Raw genomic sequence first — 19,304 nt, forward strand, 5'->3', positions numbered from 1 at the left:
AGGCGGCATGTTATAGAGCAGGAGGAACTGAGCAGGTTAATATAACATTGTGAGGCAAAAGATTCAGTATAACTTGTATCTTGTTCATTGAAACCCCTGCTCTTGTTATGCTTAGGAGTCCCTTGGGAGGTCCTACCCTTTGATTGATAGCTATCACCTTATGCACACCCATATGGCAGACTATCCATCACTGAACATTACCACCTACTGGACTCAATCACTGCAGGGTTTCTTTTAATGAATAAGATACATATTATGCTGAACCTTTTCCCACAAAACTATATATGAATTTGCTCAGCTCCTCCTGCTCTATAACATGCTGCTAGGTGCAGTGTAGCAGGTATCCTTTAAAGTAATGACACATTGATACTTGCAACGTTTAATAACTACAACTTTTCTACTGATGACCTATCTGATTGGTGGGGGCTCGACACCCAGGACCCCCCGCCAGTCAGCTGTTAGAGATGGCACCAGTGCTTGAAGCTCTCTCAGTTTAGCCCCATTCCCTGCAACCCCATATAACACTGAACATTCACCTGCTGCTGAGCCAGTTGCCTTTCCAAGCCATGGTTCTTCTCTTCAGCAGATTGGAGTTGTGTTTTCAGTTCTCTCACTGTTCTTTCTGCTTCCATCTTGCTCTAGATGAATTGCACAATTAAAAATTATTCTCAGTTGAGAATTTATTCATCTCAAGACCCAACTTTAATGTGGCACTGGATTCATGTTAACAATAGCTGGTAGCTAAATCTGCCTCTGGTATGAAAACACCACATCAGTTGCACAGGAGCCATCAAATCGGGCAGACAGTTCCCAGGAACCTAGGTTTTTGGGTGGTTTTCTATTGATGCTTATAAAAATTATTTATGAATGCTAAATATTGGCTCTGGGAATGGACTAGTCAGCTCCCAAATTCTGCAAAACGGTCCATATCCACATTCAAACATAGAGGACTCTCTACCTCCATAGTCCTTCAAGGTGCTGTATTTTGGACACTATGACATGTGATTATTCTACTTGCCATCTTATCTAATTTTCCATGTTCCTAACTTCAGTGGATGAGCCATGTTACATTCCATTAAATTGCATGTACAACATTTAAAAATGAATATAATCAAAAATAGGACATTTGGGGTAATTAAAAGAAACATAGAATGTGTCGGCAGATAAGAACCATTTGGCCCATCTAGTCTGCCCAATATACTGAATACAATGGATAGCCCCTGGCCCTATCTTATATGAAGGATGGCCTTATGCCTATCCCATGCATGCTTAAACTCCTTCACTGTATTTGCAGCTACCACTTCTGCAGGAAGGCTATTCCATGCATCCACTACTCTCTCAGTAAAGTAATACTTCCTGATATTACTTTTAAACCTTTGCCCCTCTAATTTAAAACTATGTCCTCTTGTAGCAGTTTTTCTTCTTTTAAATATTCTCTCCTCTTTTACCTTGTTGATTCCCTTTATGTATTTAAAAGTTTCTATCATATCCCCTCTGTCTCGTCTTTCTTCCAAGCTATACATGTTAAGGTCCTCTAATCTTTCCTGGTAAGTTTTATCCATGTACTAGTTTAGTAGCTCTTCTCTGAACTCTCTCCAAAGTATCAATATCCTTCTGGAGATATGGTCTCCAGTACTAAGCACAATACTCCAAATGAGGTCTCACTAGTGCTCTGTAGAGCGGCATGAGCACCTCCCTCTTTCTACTGGTAATGCCTCTCCCTATACACCCAAGCATTCTGCTAGCATTTCCTGCTGCTCCTGGATGTCTTTTGCATACTGCACACATTTCTAAACCATCATGTCTTTTGCCATAGCGCTGAATGTAAACTTCTCTTAGTATAAACATATCTTCCACCCTCGAGACATCTGAACCCCACAGTTCTGTGTTGGGAAGGGGTAACAGCTTTGGGTACCACAAAATGGTTCCTGAAGTCATAGTCACTTTTTAGTCCTGTTATGCTGAGGATAGGCAATCAATATAAGATCGGCAGGGGTCCAACACCTGTCCCCCTGCCAATTATCTGTTACCTTGTAACTCAGGCACCAAAAACTGCACAGCTCCATCCATTGAGTAGTAGTCAGAGCTGGTAACTGCAGCGCTGCTCCTATTCACTTCAGTGGAAACAGCACTGCGGTTACCATAAATGTCCACTACACAATGGATGGAGCCATCTAGTTCTGGCACTGACTTCCAGCGCTGTAGCTACAAGGTAACAGCTGATCAGAGGGGTGCCGGTTGTCCTGAGGATAGGCGATCATTCTCAAATCCTGGACAACCCCTTTAAAGTGCCCATACACAATGAACAAAACCTGGTCTAACCTGCTGATTTTGGCATGACCGATGCAATGTAAATGGGGCCAACCTACTCTGTGCTGATGGCTGATGTCAGAGAAAGAATAATCGGGCATTTTGGCTTTAAACATGCCCAATCTTTTGTTCCCACAAGAGATAAGCCAATCTCGGACATTAGTGAAGCTGTTATTTAATGTTTATAGCCACCAAAAAGGGAACCTGTCACGTTGTATGTGCAATCCTGTCTGCAGGCGGCATGTTATAGAGCAGGAGGAACTGAGCAGATTAATATAACATTGTGAGGTCAAAGATTCAGTATAACTTGTATCTTGTTCATTGAAACCCCTGCTCTTGTTATGCTTAGGAGTCCCTTGGCAGGTCCTACCCTTTAAATGACAGCTATCACCTTATGCAAACCCATATAGGGCAGACTGTCAATCACTGAATATTACCACCCACTGGACTCAACCATTGCAGGGTTTTTTAAGATACATATTATGCTGAACCTTTTCCCACAAAACTATATATGAATTTGCTTAGCTCCTCCTGCTCTATAACATGCTGCTATGTGCAGTGTAGCAGGTATCCTTTAAAGCAATGACACATTGATACTTGCAACGTTTAATAACTGCAACTTTTCTATTGATGACCTATCCGATTGGCGAGGGCTCGAAACCCAGGACCCCCGCCAGTCAGCTGTTGGAGATGGCACCAGTGTTGAGGCTGAGTTGTGCCTAGGCCATGTGACTGATGAACGTGACAATGCAATTCAAATTAACTCTGACAAATGTCGGGTTATACTTAAAGGGGTTTTGCCATCTCAGACAATGGGGGCACCTCTTGGACCCGCACCTACTTAACTTTTTTTCCACATTGTTCAAGTATACTCTAAAGCTAATTGTTCTGTCCCCAGATGCAGATCCAGTTGTTTTCTGTGTGTTTCTCAGTTTGACATTGCATTTTAACTGTGTTGTAATTCATTTGCATTATATTGTATGGTAACAGCACCATCTATTGATTAGTTCATGTATTTTATCCAGCCTGTTTTTCCTATGCATTATGGGAGTCCCAGGGCATTGTGGGTAGTTCCTGGTTCTTTCTAGTCTTGTGCTGGGATAGCAAGCAGCCACCATCTTATGTCTCAGGAGCCACAAACTCTCACTGGTTTTCCTGCTCCATCATCTGTTATTCAGCCTGTTTTCAAGCATAGTCGGTAAGTGCACATCTGTGTGACATTTAGTGAAGTTTATTGTATGTTTCTTATATCTGATAGCTCATGTACTGTATGTATAGCAGATTATTCTGTGTCTTATGCTATGTACCTTGGATATTTATGTTCTAAAATACTACTGTTTTATTCTGTAGTTTCACCTTTCCTGTCAATCTACTATCAATAAAGAGAAAGTTAAAGCAGTACAGTTTTCTCTTCTTATCAAGACAGAGAAGGTTTAGCTACATGTCAGATTACACACCGTGCTAACGTGTATGAGGACAGTATACTAATGATTAAAAGACCCCGTCACTGCTGCTGCTTTGTTTTGCTAGCACATCTATCAGCTTGCAGTGTGGATGGTGCACGCAACCTATCTATCTTTATGACGCTGTCAGATACTGCAGTGTACTTGTACTTGTATTCCTGTATAACAAGCTTGCAGCTAGTGACAGATTAAAACTCTTAGATACTGTCCCCCCATGATGAACGTGATGTCACATGGCCCAGGCCAGTGATGATGAACCTTTTTCAGACTAAGTGCCCAAACTGTAACCCAAAACCCACATATTTATCGCAAAGTGCCAACACAGCAATTTAACCTGAATACTACAGTCCAATATCGTATATCTTCCATGTACTTTATGATTTAGCTATAATTTCCTGCCTACATTCAGTGCGCTGCCTGTGCTGTTCATAGTGCGCCCTGCGCTGATGAATGGCAGGAAAAGTCTAAGGCATATTGGTACACCATAGACTTTTTCCAGGGTACAGGTCCCCACAGAGAGGGCTCCGAGTGCCCGCTCTGGCACCCGTGCCATAGGTTCATCCCCACTGGCCTAGGCTAAGCTCCGAGAAGGAGGCGGTGCTACTGCGGCACTGATGCCTTCTAAAACCACTGATCGTCGGGGTCCCAGGTGTCAGACCCCCACCGATCAGATACTGATGACCTATCCTGAGGATAGATCATCAGTATAAAAGTCTCAGAAAAACTATTTAGCCCTATATATAAATCCAAGCCCCATCTGACAAATATATTTAATCATTCATGGACAACTGTGTAAATCTACAAACTTCTAGATTAATTGTAGTTACCTTGCACTCGTCTTTCAGTCTTTTCACTTTACTCTCCAAATTAGCAATCATAATATGTAACGCCCCCATCGTTTTAATTTTATTGTCACTTTCAGCCTAGAGAGTTGAAGAAAGAACACAGATAAGACTACACTATAACGGAAGCAGCATCCTCAGTATATACACTGCACCCATGGTTAGCCTGCATGGACGCTGTACCAGAAACCAGAATACAAGATAGATTACATTGTTACTTATGGTTTACAACCACTTTAATATAGAGCATCCACAATTTGTCTCATTACTGCATAATTTGCTGAACATATCACAAGAGAGTAATCTGCAGTGTTTGTAGAAAATACAAACAACAAAGAAAGCCACATGGATACTTTTTTAAACAAGTACCAACCAAAAACAACAGGAATAATCCTGGACAAACAGGTAGGAGACAGTGGCAGATGTAGAACCACTGGGCCATTGGGCCAAGTGACCGGTTTGACTTATGGCCAAATCCTAAGGGCGTTATTCTTGTGTTCCCCTGGTTTTCACCTTTTAACCCCTATAGACGGATGCTCACGGTTGCAAGGGATGTGGTCAAGATCAGATGGGGGCCCAAGGTGCATCAAAGTTACACGCCATCTTCACTCTCCATGAGCCCTCCAGGCAATTCTTTTCTCAAGCACTGCCTGGAGAGCTTGTGGAGGGTGAAGACAACAAATATTTTGGGCATAATGATTGAGGCCTAGTCTAAAGATTGCATTGGGCCCATAGGAGTCTAGTTACTAAGTTATTACTAAGTTAGGGTGGGTTCGCACTTGTGTTAGGGTATTCCGTTATCGGTTCTGTTATAACGAAATATAACAGAATTTTTAAGACTGAATGAAAAACGGAAGCCTTTAAGAGGCATTCCGTTTTGATCAGTGATTATATAAGTCTATGGGCAAGCATAACGAATCAGTATGGTTACCGTTATGCAGTACGGAAAACAAATCAATCAATGGGACTGTTTTTTAACGGCTATTTAGTCCTCCCGTCTAATGGCCATTAAAAACAGGTATAACAGGTCTTTCATGGGTTAAAAAAAACAAAAAACGAAAAACCTCATCCACTTTAATGCATGGGGACACTTACTCCTCACTGTATGTATCAGGAAAGGACCTGCCCTCCCAAGCACAATGGGGGCCAAAGGGGGCATTATTAATACTGGGGGCCACTAATGCAGACTTTAATGGCTATGTACACCTTCAGAGAATTTTTTATTTATTTTTCACAAAGAGTTAACTGTTTTTCTAGCAGGGTAAATCCTACTTTTTACTTTTACTTCATCTAATAACCCTTGTCTCTAATTTACTTAGAGCTCATAAACACTTATTTAAGCCACATTCTTATCAGATAAGAACTGAGCTATAATGATTGTTTATAATGTCAGAGAGCAGACATAAGGAGCCGTTAGATTAGCTGGCTGACGGATAAGAGAAAATTCAGATCCCTCTATGCGCTCTTTCACACGAGCAGATGCCGTGCGGGTAAGGCTACTTTCACACCTGCGTTCAGGTGTCCGCTCGTGAGCTCCGTTTGAAGGGGCTCACGAGCGGTCCTGAACGCAGCCGTCCGGCCCCAATGCATTCTCAGTGGAGGCGGATCCACTGAGAATGCATCCGCCTGCCAGCGCTCAGCCTCCGCTCCGCTCAGTGAGCGGACACCTGAACGCTGCTTGCAGCGTTCGGGTGTCCGCCTGGCCGTGCGGAGGCGAGCGGATCCGTCCAGACTTATAATGGAAGTCAATGGGGACGGATCCGCCTGAAGATGACACCATATGGCTCAATCTTCAAGCGGATCCGTTCCCCATTGACTTTCAATGTAAAGTCTGAACGGATCCGCTCAGGCTACTTTCAGACTTAGAAAATTTTCTAAGTAATAATGCAGACGGATCCGTTCTGAACGGATGCAAACGTCTGCATTATCGGAGCGGATCCGTCTGATGAAACATCAGACGGATCCGCTCCGAACGCTAGTGTGAAAGTAGCCTAATCCGCTGTATGAAAGAGAGCCAAGCCCTGTTCTGGACAGCAGAGGCACGGAGCATTAACATGATTAATAATGCTCCGTGCCTCTCTGTGATCTTTTTTCTACAAAATCACAGTGAGATAAAGTTGTCACCGTGATTTTGTAGTAAAAAGGTCACAGAGCGGCAAAGAGCATCATCAATCATGTGTCTCTGCTGTCCGGAACGGGGCTTGGCTCTCTTTCACACAGCGGATTACCTGCAGGGCATCCGCTTATGTGAAAGAGCCCTATTAGGGCATCTTAGCCCGGTACAGAGAAAAGGGTTTCATATTTTTAATAAAGACCAATTTAAAAAATGTTTTTAGTTCAAAATGAATACAATGCAATAATAAACAAATTGCCCCCAAAGGTGTACATAGCCTCTAATAATACTTGGAGCCACTGAGGTATTATTAATAATGGGGGTCACTAATAGAGGTATTAATAATATTGGGGGCCAGTAATGGGGATATTAATAATAATGGGGGCACTATGGGGGACATTATATATACAATGTACCCTGCAGGGGTTGGGATTTATAAAAATAAGGCAGTTGAATTTTCCATTTTTAATGGCTGTAACGTATGCAAAATGTCCGTTAAAACTGGACAGATATCCAGAAAATGAATGCAAAAAAGTTTTTTTTCCCACTGTAGTGTGAATGTAGCTTTACAAAGAAAAACATTATAGGATTTGACCAGCAAGTTAAGCCACCTTTTTGTTATCAATAAGGAAAAGAACTTAACAGACTAAGGCTACTTTCACATTAGCGTCTTCAATTCTGCTATTGAGATCAGTCATAGAATCTCAATAGCGGAGGAAAATGCTTCAGTTTTGTCCCATTCATTGTCAATGGGGACAAAACGGAACTGAACGAAACGGAATGCACCAAAACACATTCCGTTCTTTTTGGTTGCCTCCCCATCGCTGACAGAAAAACGCTGCAAGCAGCGTTTTTCTGTCCGCGGTGTGGTGCGGAGCAAGACGGACGCACAATGCAAGTCAATGGGGACGGATTCGTTTTCTCTGACACAATAGAAAACGGATCCGTCCACCATTGACTTTCAATGGTGTTCAAGACGGATCCGTCATGGCTATAGAAGACATAATAAAACCGGATCCGTTCATGACAGCGGTTGTATTATTGTAACAGAAGCATTTTTGCAAATGCATGACAGATCTGCAAAAAACGCTAATGTGAAAGTAGCCTAAGGCTACATTTACACAACAATGAAAAAAACAAAACAAAACGGACATTAAAAACTGACACACTGTTTTTCATGGCCTTCTTCAATCATTTGTGCATCCTTTATCTGTCTGTTTTTAACAGCCATTAAAAACGGCTAAATTCAATTGGCTTTTTTAAATTTTTTTATTCCAACCTCTGCAGTGTTCCCATAATACCCCCTGGACAAAAAATGTACCCCATAATGCCCCAGTATGATAAATGCCCCTTTAGTGCCCTGCAAGTTTGTTTATGCCCCCATTACTGTCCCCACTATTATTAATGCCCCCATTAGTGACCAGTATGATTAATGTCCCGATTAGTGGCCCCTAATATTATTAATATCCCCATTAATGCCATCTATTATTATTAATGCCTGCATTAGTGACCCCAAGTATCAGCTTAACCACTTACATGCACAGGGAAACTCGCCATTCACTGGAGGCAGCAGGACCTGACGTTCACAGCTTGGTGATGTCATCATGCTGGAATTGCAGGTCCTGCTGCATCCAGTGAGGTGTGAGTATCCCCATGTGTGCAAGTGGTTAAGGGGAGTATTTATCTTTTATTTTAACTCCTGAAAGATAATTTTTCTCTAGTGTACCTGTTTTTAATGGCTGTTAGATGTCTAAAAGACTGTCAAAACAGGTCTCATTGATTTAATAGGATCTGTCTGGCTGTTAAAATGGGCAAAAATAGTACTTTTCCCTTTTTTTTTTTTTTAACAGCCACTATCCACTGGTCATTTAAAAAAAAATGGACATGTGAATAGCACAAAGCTTGGGGGCACAAGATCATGTATCATTATATAAAGGGGAACAGAGCATTGAGGCACAATCCAAGGGGACACAACATGGGAACACAGAACATATATCACTGTATAAGGGGGCACAGAGCATGTATTGCTATATAAGGGGGCACAGAGCATGTATTGCTATATAAGGGGGCACAGAGCATGGGAATACAGAGCATGTATCACTACATAAGGTGGCACCGAGCAGATCTCATTATAAAAGGAGGCACAGAACATGGGGCACAAAGCATGTATCACTCTATGAGGGGGCACAGAACATGTATCACTATATAAGGGGCACAGAGCATGCATCACTCTATAAGGGGGCACAGAGCATGTATCACTATATAGGGGGCGCAGAGCATACATCACTCTATAAGGGGGCATAGAGCATGTATAACTATATGGGGGCACAGAGCATATATCACTATATAAGTAGGGGCAGATCACAGGAGCACAAAGCATTTGGCACAGTATGGGGGCATAGGCCATGTGGCACAGTATGTGGGCACAGGACATGTGGCATAGTGTGGGGGCACAGAGCATGTGGCATTATCTATAGGGGCACTGTGTTTGGGGTGCATTATTTTCAAAGGGCATAGTACGTGACATGATTGTATTCAAGAGCACAGTGTATGCTGTTATTACATTCAGGGAACAGCATGTATCACTGAAAAGAGTTTGCGTCAGTTAATGTGTTAGAAAAGGCACAGTATGTGGGCACAGGACATGTGGCATAGTGTGGGGGCACAGAGCATGTGGCATTATCTATAGGGGCACTGTGTTTGGGATGCATAGTACGTAACATGATTGTATTCAGGAGCACAGTGTATGCGGTTATTACATTCAGGGCACAGCATGTATCACTGAAAAAAGTTTGTGTCAGTTAATGTGTTAGTAAAGTGAGAAGCTGAAGACATCTGGGCGGCAAATTCTGCAGACCAGTTGTGGCCTGGAGAAGCCAACTATGGTTTTCTGAACCTAATGGAAAGAAAGGGAAAGAGAAGAACTCTGGAGGAGATGTCACCTGTAAATCACTAAATGTAAATGTTTATTCTGCAACTGACAGTGTCTGTAGTCACTTTTATCATCTACAACAGGCCTCGATGATAAGGTGTGTCTTTTTGCTGATGACACAAAGATTTGTAACAGGGTTGATGTTCCTGGAGGGATACTCCAAATGGAAAAGGATTTAGGAAAACTAGAGGAATGGACAAAGATCTGGCAACTAAAATTTAATGTTGATAAGTGCAAGATAATGCACCTGGGGCGTAAAAACCCAAGAGCAGAATATAAAATCAGTGATACAGTCCTAACCTCAGTGTCTGAGGAAAGGGATTTAGGGGTCATTATTTCAGAAGACTTAAAGGTAGGCAGACAATGTCATAGAGCAGCAGGAAATGCTAGCAGAATGCTTGGGTGTATAGGGAGAGGAATTACCAGTAGAAAGAGGGAGGCGCTCATGCCGCTCTACTGAGCACTAGTGAGACCTCATTCGGAGTATTGTGCTCAGTACTGGAGACCATTTCTCCAGAAGGATATTGATACTTTGGAGAGAGTTCAGAGAAGAGCTACTAAACTAGTACATGGATTGCAGGATAAGGCCTCATGCACACGACCGTTTTTTTTTTAAGGTCCGCAAAAACAGGGTCCGTAGGTCCGTGATCCGTGACCGTTTTTTCGTCCGTGGGTCTTCCTTGATTTTTGGAGGATCCACGGACATGAAAAATGAAAAAAAAAAATCTAAGTCAAGTTTGCCATTGAAATGATAGGAAAAAACGGACACGGATCACGGACGCGGATCACGGACGCGGATGACAATCTTGTCCTATTTTTTTCACGGCCAGGAAACACGGATGCGGCTGCCAAACATTTTTCCACGGACCCATTGAAAGTCAATGGAGCCGCAAAAAAAAAACGGAAAACGGAACCACGGACGCGGATGCACACAACGGTCGTGTGCATGAGGCCTTAGACTTACCAGGAAAGATTAAAGGACCTTAAGGCCTCATGCACACGACCGTATTTTTTTGCGGTCCTTGATTTTTGGAGGATCCACGGACATGAAAAAAAAGTCATTTTGGTGTCCGCCTGGCCGTGCGGAGCCAAACAGATCCGTCCTGAATTACAATGCAAGTCAATGGGGACGGATCCGTTTGACGTTGACACAATATGGTGCAATTTCAAACTGATCCGTTCCCAATTGACTTTCAATGTAAAGTCAGGAGTTAATATACCATAGGATCGGAGTTTTCTCCAATCCGATGGTATATTTTAACTTGAAGCGTCCCCATCACCATGGGAACGCCTCTATGTTAGAATATACTGTCGGATATGAGTTAGATCATGAAACTCAAATCCGACAGTATATTCTAACACAGAGGCGTTCCCATGGTGATGGGGACGCTTCAGGTTAGAATATACTAAAAGAACTGTGTACATGACTGCCCCCTGCTGCCTGGCAGGTGCTGCCAGGCAGCAGGGGGCCGCCCCCCCCCCCCCCCCCCTGTAGTTAACTCATTGGTGGCCAGTGGGCCCCCCTCCCTCCCCTGTAGTTAACTCTTTGTTGTCCAGTGCGGCCGGCCCCCCTCCCTCCCCTGTAGTTAACTCGTTGGTGGCCAGTGGGCCCCCCCTCCCTCCCCTGTAGTTAACTCATTGGTGGCCAGTGGGCCCTCTCCCCTCCCTCCCCCTCCTAATTAAAATCTCCCCCCCTATCATTGGTGGCAGCGGAGAGTACCGATCGGAGTCCCAGTTTAATCGCTGGGGCTCCGATCGGTAACCATGGCAACCAGGACGCTACTGCAGTCCCGGTTGCCATGGTTACTTAGCAATTTGTAGAAGCATTATACTTACCTGCGAGCTGCGATGTGTGCGTCCGGCCGGGAGCTCCTCCTACTGGTAAGTGACAGGTCTGTGCGGCACATTGCTTAATGATCTGTCACAGCAGGGGGCAGTCATGTACACAGTTCTTTTAGTATATTCTAACCTGAAGCGTCCCCATCACCATGGGAACGCCTCTGTGTTAGAATATACACTGCGTGCAGAATTATTAGGCAAATGAGTATTTTGACCACATCATCCTCTTTATGCATGTTGTCTTACTCCAAGCTGTATAGGCTCAAAAGCCTACTACCAATTAAGCATATTTGGTGATGTGCATCTCTGTAATGAGAAGGGGTGGGGTCTAATGACATCAACACCCTATATTAGGTGTGCATAATTATTAGGCAACTTCCTTTCCTTTGGCAAAATGGGTCAAAAGAAGGACTTGACAGGATCAGAAAAGTCAAAAATAGTGAGATATCTTGCAGAGGGATGCAGCACTCTTAAAATTGCAAAGCTTCTGAAGCGTGATCATCGAACAATCAAGCGTTTCATTCAAAATAGTCAACAGGGTCGCAAGAAGCGTGTGGAAAAACCAAGGCGCAAAATAACTGCCCATGAACTGAGAAAAGTCAAGCGTGCAGCTGCCAAGATGCCACTTGCCACCAGTTTGGCCATATTTCAGAGCTGCAACATCACTGGAGTGCCCAAAAGCACAAGGTGTGCAATACTCAGAGACATGGCCAAGGTAGGAAAGGCTGAAATGTCAAGACTGGGCCAAGAAATATCTCAAGACTGATTTTTCTAAGGTTTTATGGACTGATGAAATGAGAGTGAGTCTTCATGGGCCAGATGGATGGGCCCGTGGCTGGATTGGTAAAGGGCAGAGAGCTCCAGTCCGACTCAGACGCCAGCAAGGTGGAGGTGGAGTACTGGTTTGGGCTGGTATCATCAAAGATGAGCTTGTGGGGCCTTTTCGGGTTGAGGATGGAGTCAAGCTCAACTCCCAGTCCTACTGCCAGTTTCTGAAAGACACCTTCTTCAAGCAGTGGTACAGGAAGAAGTCTGCATCCTTCAAGAAAAACATGATTTTCATGCAGGACAATGCTCCATCACACGCGTCCAAGTACTCCACAGAGTGCCTGGCAAGAAAGGGTATAAAAGAAGAAAATCTAATGACATGGCCTCCTTGTTCACCTGATCTGAACCCCATTGAGAACCTGTGGTCCATCATCAAATGTGAGATTTACAAGGAGGGAAAACAGTACACCTCTCTGAACAGTGTCTGGGAGGCTGTGGTTGCTGCTGCACGCAATGTTGATGGTGAACAGATCAAAACACTGACAGAATCCATGGATGGCAGGCTTTTGAGTGTCCTTGCAAAGAAAGGTGGCTATATTGGTCACTGATTTGTTTTTGTTTTGTTTTTGAATGTCAGAAATGTATATTTGTGAATGTTGAGATGTTATATTGGTTTCACTGGTAAAAATAAATAATTGAAATGGGTATATATTTGTTTTTTGTTAAGTTGCCTAATAATTATGCACAGTAATAGTCACCTGCACACACAGATATCCCCCTAAAATAGCTAAAACTAAAAACAAACTAAAAACTACTTCCAAAAATATTCAGCTTTGATATTAATGAGTTTTTTGGGTTCATTGAGAACATGGTTGTTGTTCAATAATAAAATTAATCCTCAAAAATACAACTTGCCTAATAATTCTGCACTCCCTGTACTGTCGGTTCTGTGTTTTCACGAAGTGAAAACTCAGCTCTGAAAAAGCTTTTATGCAGACGGATCTTCGGATCCGTCTGTATGAAAGTAACCTACGGCCACGGATCACGGATGCCAATCTTGTGTGCATCCGTGTTCTTTCATGGACCCATTGACTTGAATGGGTCCGTGAACCGTTGTCCGTCAAAAAAATAGGACATGTCATATTTTTTTGACGGACAGGATACACGGATCACGGTCTCGGCTGCAAAGCGGTGCATTTTCCGATTTTTCCACGGACCCATTGAAAGTCAATGGGTCCGCGAAAAAAAACGGAAAACGGCACAACGGCCACGGAGGCACACAACGGTCGTGTGCATGAGGCCTAACATGTATAGCTTGGAAGAAAGACGAGACAGAGGGGATATGATAGAAACTTTTAAATACATAAATGGAATCAACAAGGTAAAAGAGGAGAGAATATTTAAAAGAAGAAAAACTGCTACAAGAGGACATAGTTTTAAATTAGAGGGGCAAAGATTTAAAAGTAATATCAGGAAGTATTACTTTACTGAGAGAGTAGTGGATGCATGGAATAGCTTTCCTGCAGAAGTGGTAGCTGCAAATACAGTGAAGGAGTTTAAGCTTGCATGGGATAGGCATAAGGCCATCCTTCATATAAGATAGGGCCAGGGGCTATCCATAGTATTCAGTATATTGGGCAGACTAGATGGGCCAAATGGTTCTTATCTGCCGACACATTCTATGTTTCTCTGTTTCTAACAGGGATCAGCAACCTCTGCTAATCTAAATGTTTTGAAACCTCAACTCCCCAGAATCCTCCTTTTACTTCTATGAGAGTTACAAGAAAAGCTGTGTAAGTGTGCATGTTGGGAGTTTCACGACAGCTAGAGTCGAAGGTAGCTGATCCCTGATCTACAGCATGATGATGGGTGGTAGCATTCTCTTTTGTGAAACAGCAACTCCCAGCATAACTTGACAGTTACACCTGTTGAGGACATACTGTAAGCTAGTGTACTGTGTTTGGTTCCTTGTGCTGTATTTATGTATTGGTCTTGGTTCTGGTGCTGTATGTATGTAATGAGCTTAGTTCTGGTGCTGTATGTATGTAATGATCTTAGTTCTGGTGCTGTATGTATGTAATGAACTTGGTTCTGGTGCTGTATGTATGTAATGGGCTTGGCTCTGGTGCTGTATGTATGTAATGAGCTTGGTTCTGGTGCTGTATTTATGCACAGAGCTTGGTTCTGGTGCTGTATTCACGTAATGAACTTGGTTCTGGTGCTGTATATATGTAATGAACTTGGTTCTGGTGCTGTATGTATGTAATGAACTTGGTTCTGGTGCTGTATTTATGTACAGAGCTTGGTTCTGGTGCTGTATTCACATAATGAACTTGGTTCTGGTCTTTTATTTATGTAAAACGCTTGCTTCTGGTGCTGTATGTATGTAATGAGCTTGATTCTGGTGCTGTATGTATGTAATGAGCTTGATTCTGGTGCTGTATGTATGTAATGAGCTTGATTCTGGTGCTGTATTTATGCACAGAACTTGGTTCTGGTGCTGTATGTATGTAATGAGCTTGGCTCTTATCCTGCATTTATGTAATTAACTTGTTTCTGGTGCTGTATTTATGCACAGAGCTTGGTTCTGGTGCTGTATTCACATAATGAACTTGGTTCTGGTGCTGTATTTATGTACAGAGCTTGGTTCTGGTGCTGTATTCACGTAATGAACTTGGTTCTGGTCTTTTATTTATGCAATGAGCTTGCTTCTGGTGCTGTATGTATGTAATGAGCTTGAATCTGGTGCTGTGTTTGTGTAATAGGCCTGGTATGGCACCATTACTACTGTATCGTAAATAGCACACTATGCATGCACTGCGTTCTTTCTGCTGTTGGACTACAGAAAATACAGAGCCAGCGCTCAACTATTTTCAGAAGTCACATAGCAGTGAATGGAGGAGTAGATGAATATGTGTGCCTTGCTCTCGAATCACTTATGCCTCGTTTCCACTGAGCGGATCGGTTCGGTACAGTTCGGTACGGTACGCTATTTTGGGTGTTTCCATTATGAAAGCGTGCCATAAAACCGAACCGTACCGCGCCATTCAGGGTCCTGCTTCTCATGTGGGTCCATAGAAAATGGAACGGTACGGTTAGGGCGGAGCTACTGGCGTCACACAGTACTTTCCACTGATTGGTGGTCAGAAAACATCAATGCTGACGTCAAAGCAAAGCGCCAAACAATCACCACGTCGCCTTATTAGTCCATATAAAGGAGAAGGATGCCAGCAAACAACAGCAGGGTCTGGTTATCTGAGGAACTATCTACGTTCTTAGCAATCATCGGCGATGGCGTTATTCAGAGTGAGCTTGATGGATCAGTGAGAAATGAAAAGGTCTATAAAGATATTTCGCAGCGGATGGCAGCCGAGGGATTTGAACGGACGTCGGGCCAGTGTAGGGCAAAGCTTAAAAAGCTTAAAGCACAATATAAAAAAATTAAGGACGCCAACAGCCGTAGTGGAAACTGTCCAACTGCTTGGAGGTGGTACGACGCCATGGACGCCATTTACGGTCATCGGCCAGCAAACCAAGGCAGGGAGGGAGGTCTGGACTCTGCAACTGTAATTCTCGAATCCATGGTAGACCCCTTTGGTAAGTTTTTTTTTTTTAAAACTTCGCTTAGAATATCGCTCTGCTTACCATTTAAAATATAATATCTAACCATATGTTTATTTTCAGAAACAGTTGATGGACTCTCCACTGATGCATCAAACTTCTCAGAAGATGGACCTTCAATGTCTTTCAGCAGCAACAGCAGCAGTATTTCCTCAAGCCAACCACAGAGTAGCCAACTACAGAGTACTCCCAATGCACCAAGGCACAATGGTAAGACATGATGATAAAAAAGAAATTTTTAACTGTGCATTTTCTTAAACTAAAACAGCAGTGGGGCAGATGTGCAGGAGGTACAGTGTTGGAATAGATAAGAAGGGGGAGATCAGCTGTGGGGGAGATGTGCAGGAGGTATAGTGGTGGAAGAGATGAGAAGGGGGGGATTAGCAGGAGGTACAGTGGTGGAAGAGATAAGAAGGGGGGGATTAGCAGGAGGTACAGTGGTGGAAGAGATGAGAAGGGGGGGATTAGCAGCAGGTACAGTGGTGGAAGAGATGAGAAGGGGGTTCAGCAGTGGGCAGATGAGCAGTGCTGTGTATTGGTGTAGCAGATGAGCAGGGGGAACAGAGGTGTGGCAGTGAATCAGTGTGGGGCAGATGAGAAAGGAGCTTACAGTATTGGTTTGGCAGATGTTACCAAAAGCAATATTTCGGTCTTTTGTATATTACAGGTGAAAGGAGAAGGTTACAGTTGGATCTGCGCACAGTCATGGAGGATATGCGGGCAGCAGAAGAAAGGCAGCTGGAAAGAATGGATAACCTTTCAGAGAGGCGGTTTCAAGCAGTACGTCAGGATGCACAGGAAGCTATGCGCCAGGAGGCAGAAATTGCCCGGCAGCAGATGGAGCAGTTGGCTACCTTCAACCAGGCCTTCCTCGGTGTCCTTGGTCAGCTTGTTCAAGTGATTGGAGCCAATCGTCAACCCAGGTCACCACCCAGACATTAGTGCCTTTCATGCAGCACAGGACCTGTACCCATGTTTACGTTTAAAAATATATAATTAGAGTGGGTTTTAAAGGTTAGCTTTTTTTTTTTTTTTAATAGGCTCCTTTGAGCCATCAGCGATCACACAAGATTGGACACATTTGCTCCTTGCTGCACATGGCTTTCTTTGTGCTGCTGCTTTGATTCCCTTCTGCCTCCTTTGCGTTATCACCCCCCTTGGACGGTGGAGCCTGGATTTCAACAAAGGGCACCCCCGATCGCTTAATTTCTTCTCATTTTTGCATTGTAGATGTAATTGCGAATATACTTGGCATTTTTGGTTTACCTTTTCCTTTAATTTCCTTTTTAGATGTTTTTTTTCTTGGTCTGAATTTCTCACTTCCTGTTCCTTCTCAGTAAACCTGACAACATCATCTGAGCTGTGTTTAGTCAGTCAGCACAGCTTATTGAACAGCTTACTGAGGAGGAACAGGAAGTTAGAAATTCATACAAAGAAAACAAAAAAAAACATTTATTGGAAGTGAAATTGAAGAAAAAAACAACAATGCAATAGCTTAGGGATATGCAATTAGTGGATATCCAACTGTTTCAGAACTACAATTCCCATGTGGCATAGCAAGACTCTGACAGTCACAAGCATGACACCCAGAGGCAAAAGCATGATGGGACTTGTAGTTCTGCAAAACAGCTGGATTTCCGCTAATTGCATATCCCTGCACTAGCTTAATAAAAAACAAACCTTTACAAGCTCTTTATTGTAAACAATGTTTCTACATTATCCAAATTTTGCCTTTACAAAATATGTAGGAAGATGATTTTTTTTGTGGAATAAAAAACAAGAACGACTTCTCTGAGTATGTCTGATTTTATTTAGCATTTAGCAAAAAGTAATTAAAGATTTTAATTATTCACGGTAACAACGTTAACGTTAAGGTGCCTCATCAGAGCCTGACGTATTTCACTGCACTCTTCTTCCATATCCTGTGCTGCTATTACTGGTACTGGCTCTTCTGGAGATGTATTCCAATCCTGGTCAAAGTCTTCTCCATGACTTTCACAAAGATTGTGAAGAGCACAGCACGTTAGGACCATGGATTTGGTAAGTTGAATGTCACTGTCATTCCTCTTCATAAGACACCTCCATCTACCCTTAAGTCTTCCAAACGCATTTTCCACTACAACACGTGCCCTGGATGTTTTCTTGTTGTAGATTTGCTGTTCTGTTGTTAGGCGCCCATTGTCAGGAAATGGTTTCAGGAGCCAATTTTGTAAAGGATAGGCAGAGTCCCCAAGCACATAATAGCCAACATTCACCCCACAAATGTTCTTAGTGCTAACAGGGTACAGGCCTCCCTGGCCAACCCAATCCCAAAATGTTGACAATCGGAGAACCCGAGCATCATGCAAACTCCCAGGCTTTCCTACATTCACATTCCAGAATAGTCCCTTGCCATCCACTACTCCCTGGAGGATGATGGAATGCCAGCCTTTTCGGTTGAAGTAGTCAGTGTGGTATTCTTGTGGTGCTATTATTGGTATGTGTGAGCCATCAATAGCACCAACACACTGTGGAAGGCCCCACCTGTTCTCAAAGTACTCAGCCATGTCTTTGAGCTTTTCCCTGTTAGGAAAATGAACAATTTCAGGCGCTAGCAATGTGCACACAGACTTACAGAAGTCCTGCACACACCGGCACACTGATGATTTGCTGACACCAAAAAGATGACCTATACTCCTGTATTCACTGTTGGTAGCCAGCTTCCACAGTGCAATGGCAATTCTTTTCCTTACAGGCAAACAGGCTCTGAAGTTGGTGCTTTTCTTTTCCATCACTGGACGTAGCTTTGCACAAAGGAATGAGAAGGTTTCCTCTGACATCCTTAAATTCTGCACCCACTGTCTGTGGGTGAATCCTGGGACGGTCACATTCCACCACTCATTGGCACGAGGGAAAGCCCAAATCACTGGTCGGCGGCGCTGCTTTGCCAAAAGGAGAAGCATCTGTAAAAAATGCAGTGTGTCAGTGTGTATAGGTCAGTGTGTGTGTCAGTGTGTGTGTGTGTAGGTCAGTGTATGTGTGTGTATAGGTCAGTGTGAGTGTGTCAGTGTGTATAGGTCAGTGTGAGTGTGTCAGTGTGTATAGGTCAGTGTGTGTATAGGTCAGGGTGTGTGGGTCAGTGAGTGTGTCAGTGTGTGTATAGGTCAGGGTGTGTGGGTCAGTGAGTGTGTCAGTGTGTGTATAGGTCAGTGTGAGTGTGTCAGTGTGTATAGGTCAGGGTGTGTGGGTCAGTGTGTGTGTCAGTGTGTGTATAGGTCAGGGTGTGTGGGTCAGTGAGTGTGTCTGTGTGTCAGTGTGTGTATAGGTCAGTGTGTGTCAGTGTGTGTGTGTGTCAGTGTGTGTATAGGTCAGTGTGTGTCAGTGTGTGTGTGTGTGTCAGTGTGTGTATAGGTCAGTGTGTGTCAGTGTGTGTGTCA

General features: G+C 43.4%; 1 protein-coding gene across 4 annotated transcripts in view; it reads right to left on the reverse strand.

Moving 5' to 3' along the window:
* Positions 1-19,304, reverse strand: part of LOC121004296 (epidermal growth factor receptor substrate 15-like) — a 137,897-nt gene that overhangs the window by 30,036 nt on the left and 88,557 nt on the right. For 3 of the 4 annotated variants that reach the window (XM_040436461.1, XM_040436462.1, XM_040436460.1), the window contains exons 8-9: positions 4,601-4,696; positions 537-638 (exon numbers count right to left, since the gene is read on the reverse strand). In XM_040436461.1, coding sequence (XP_040292395.1) covers positions 537-638; positions 4,601-4,696 — 198 coding nt within the window. The remainder of the gene's footprint in view (positions 1-536; positions 639-4,600; positions 4,697-19,304) is intronic. The other variant, XM_040436464.1, reaches the window with a different exon arrangement.

Source organism: Bufo bufo, chromosome 6 (assembly GCF_905171765.1).
Source record: "Bufo bufo chromosome 6, aBufBuf1.1, whole genome shotgun sequence".
In the NCBI taxonomy this organism is placed as follows: domain Eukaryota; kingdom Metazoa; phylum Chordata; class Amphibia; order Anura; family Bufonidae; genus Bufo; species Bufo bufo.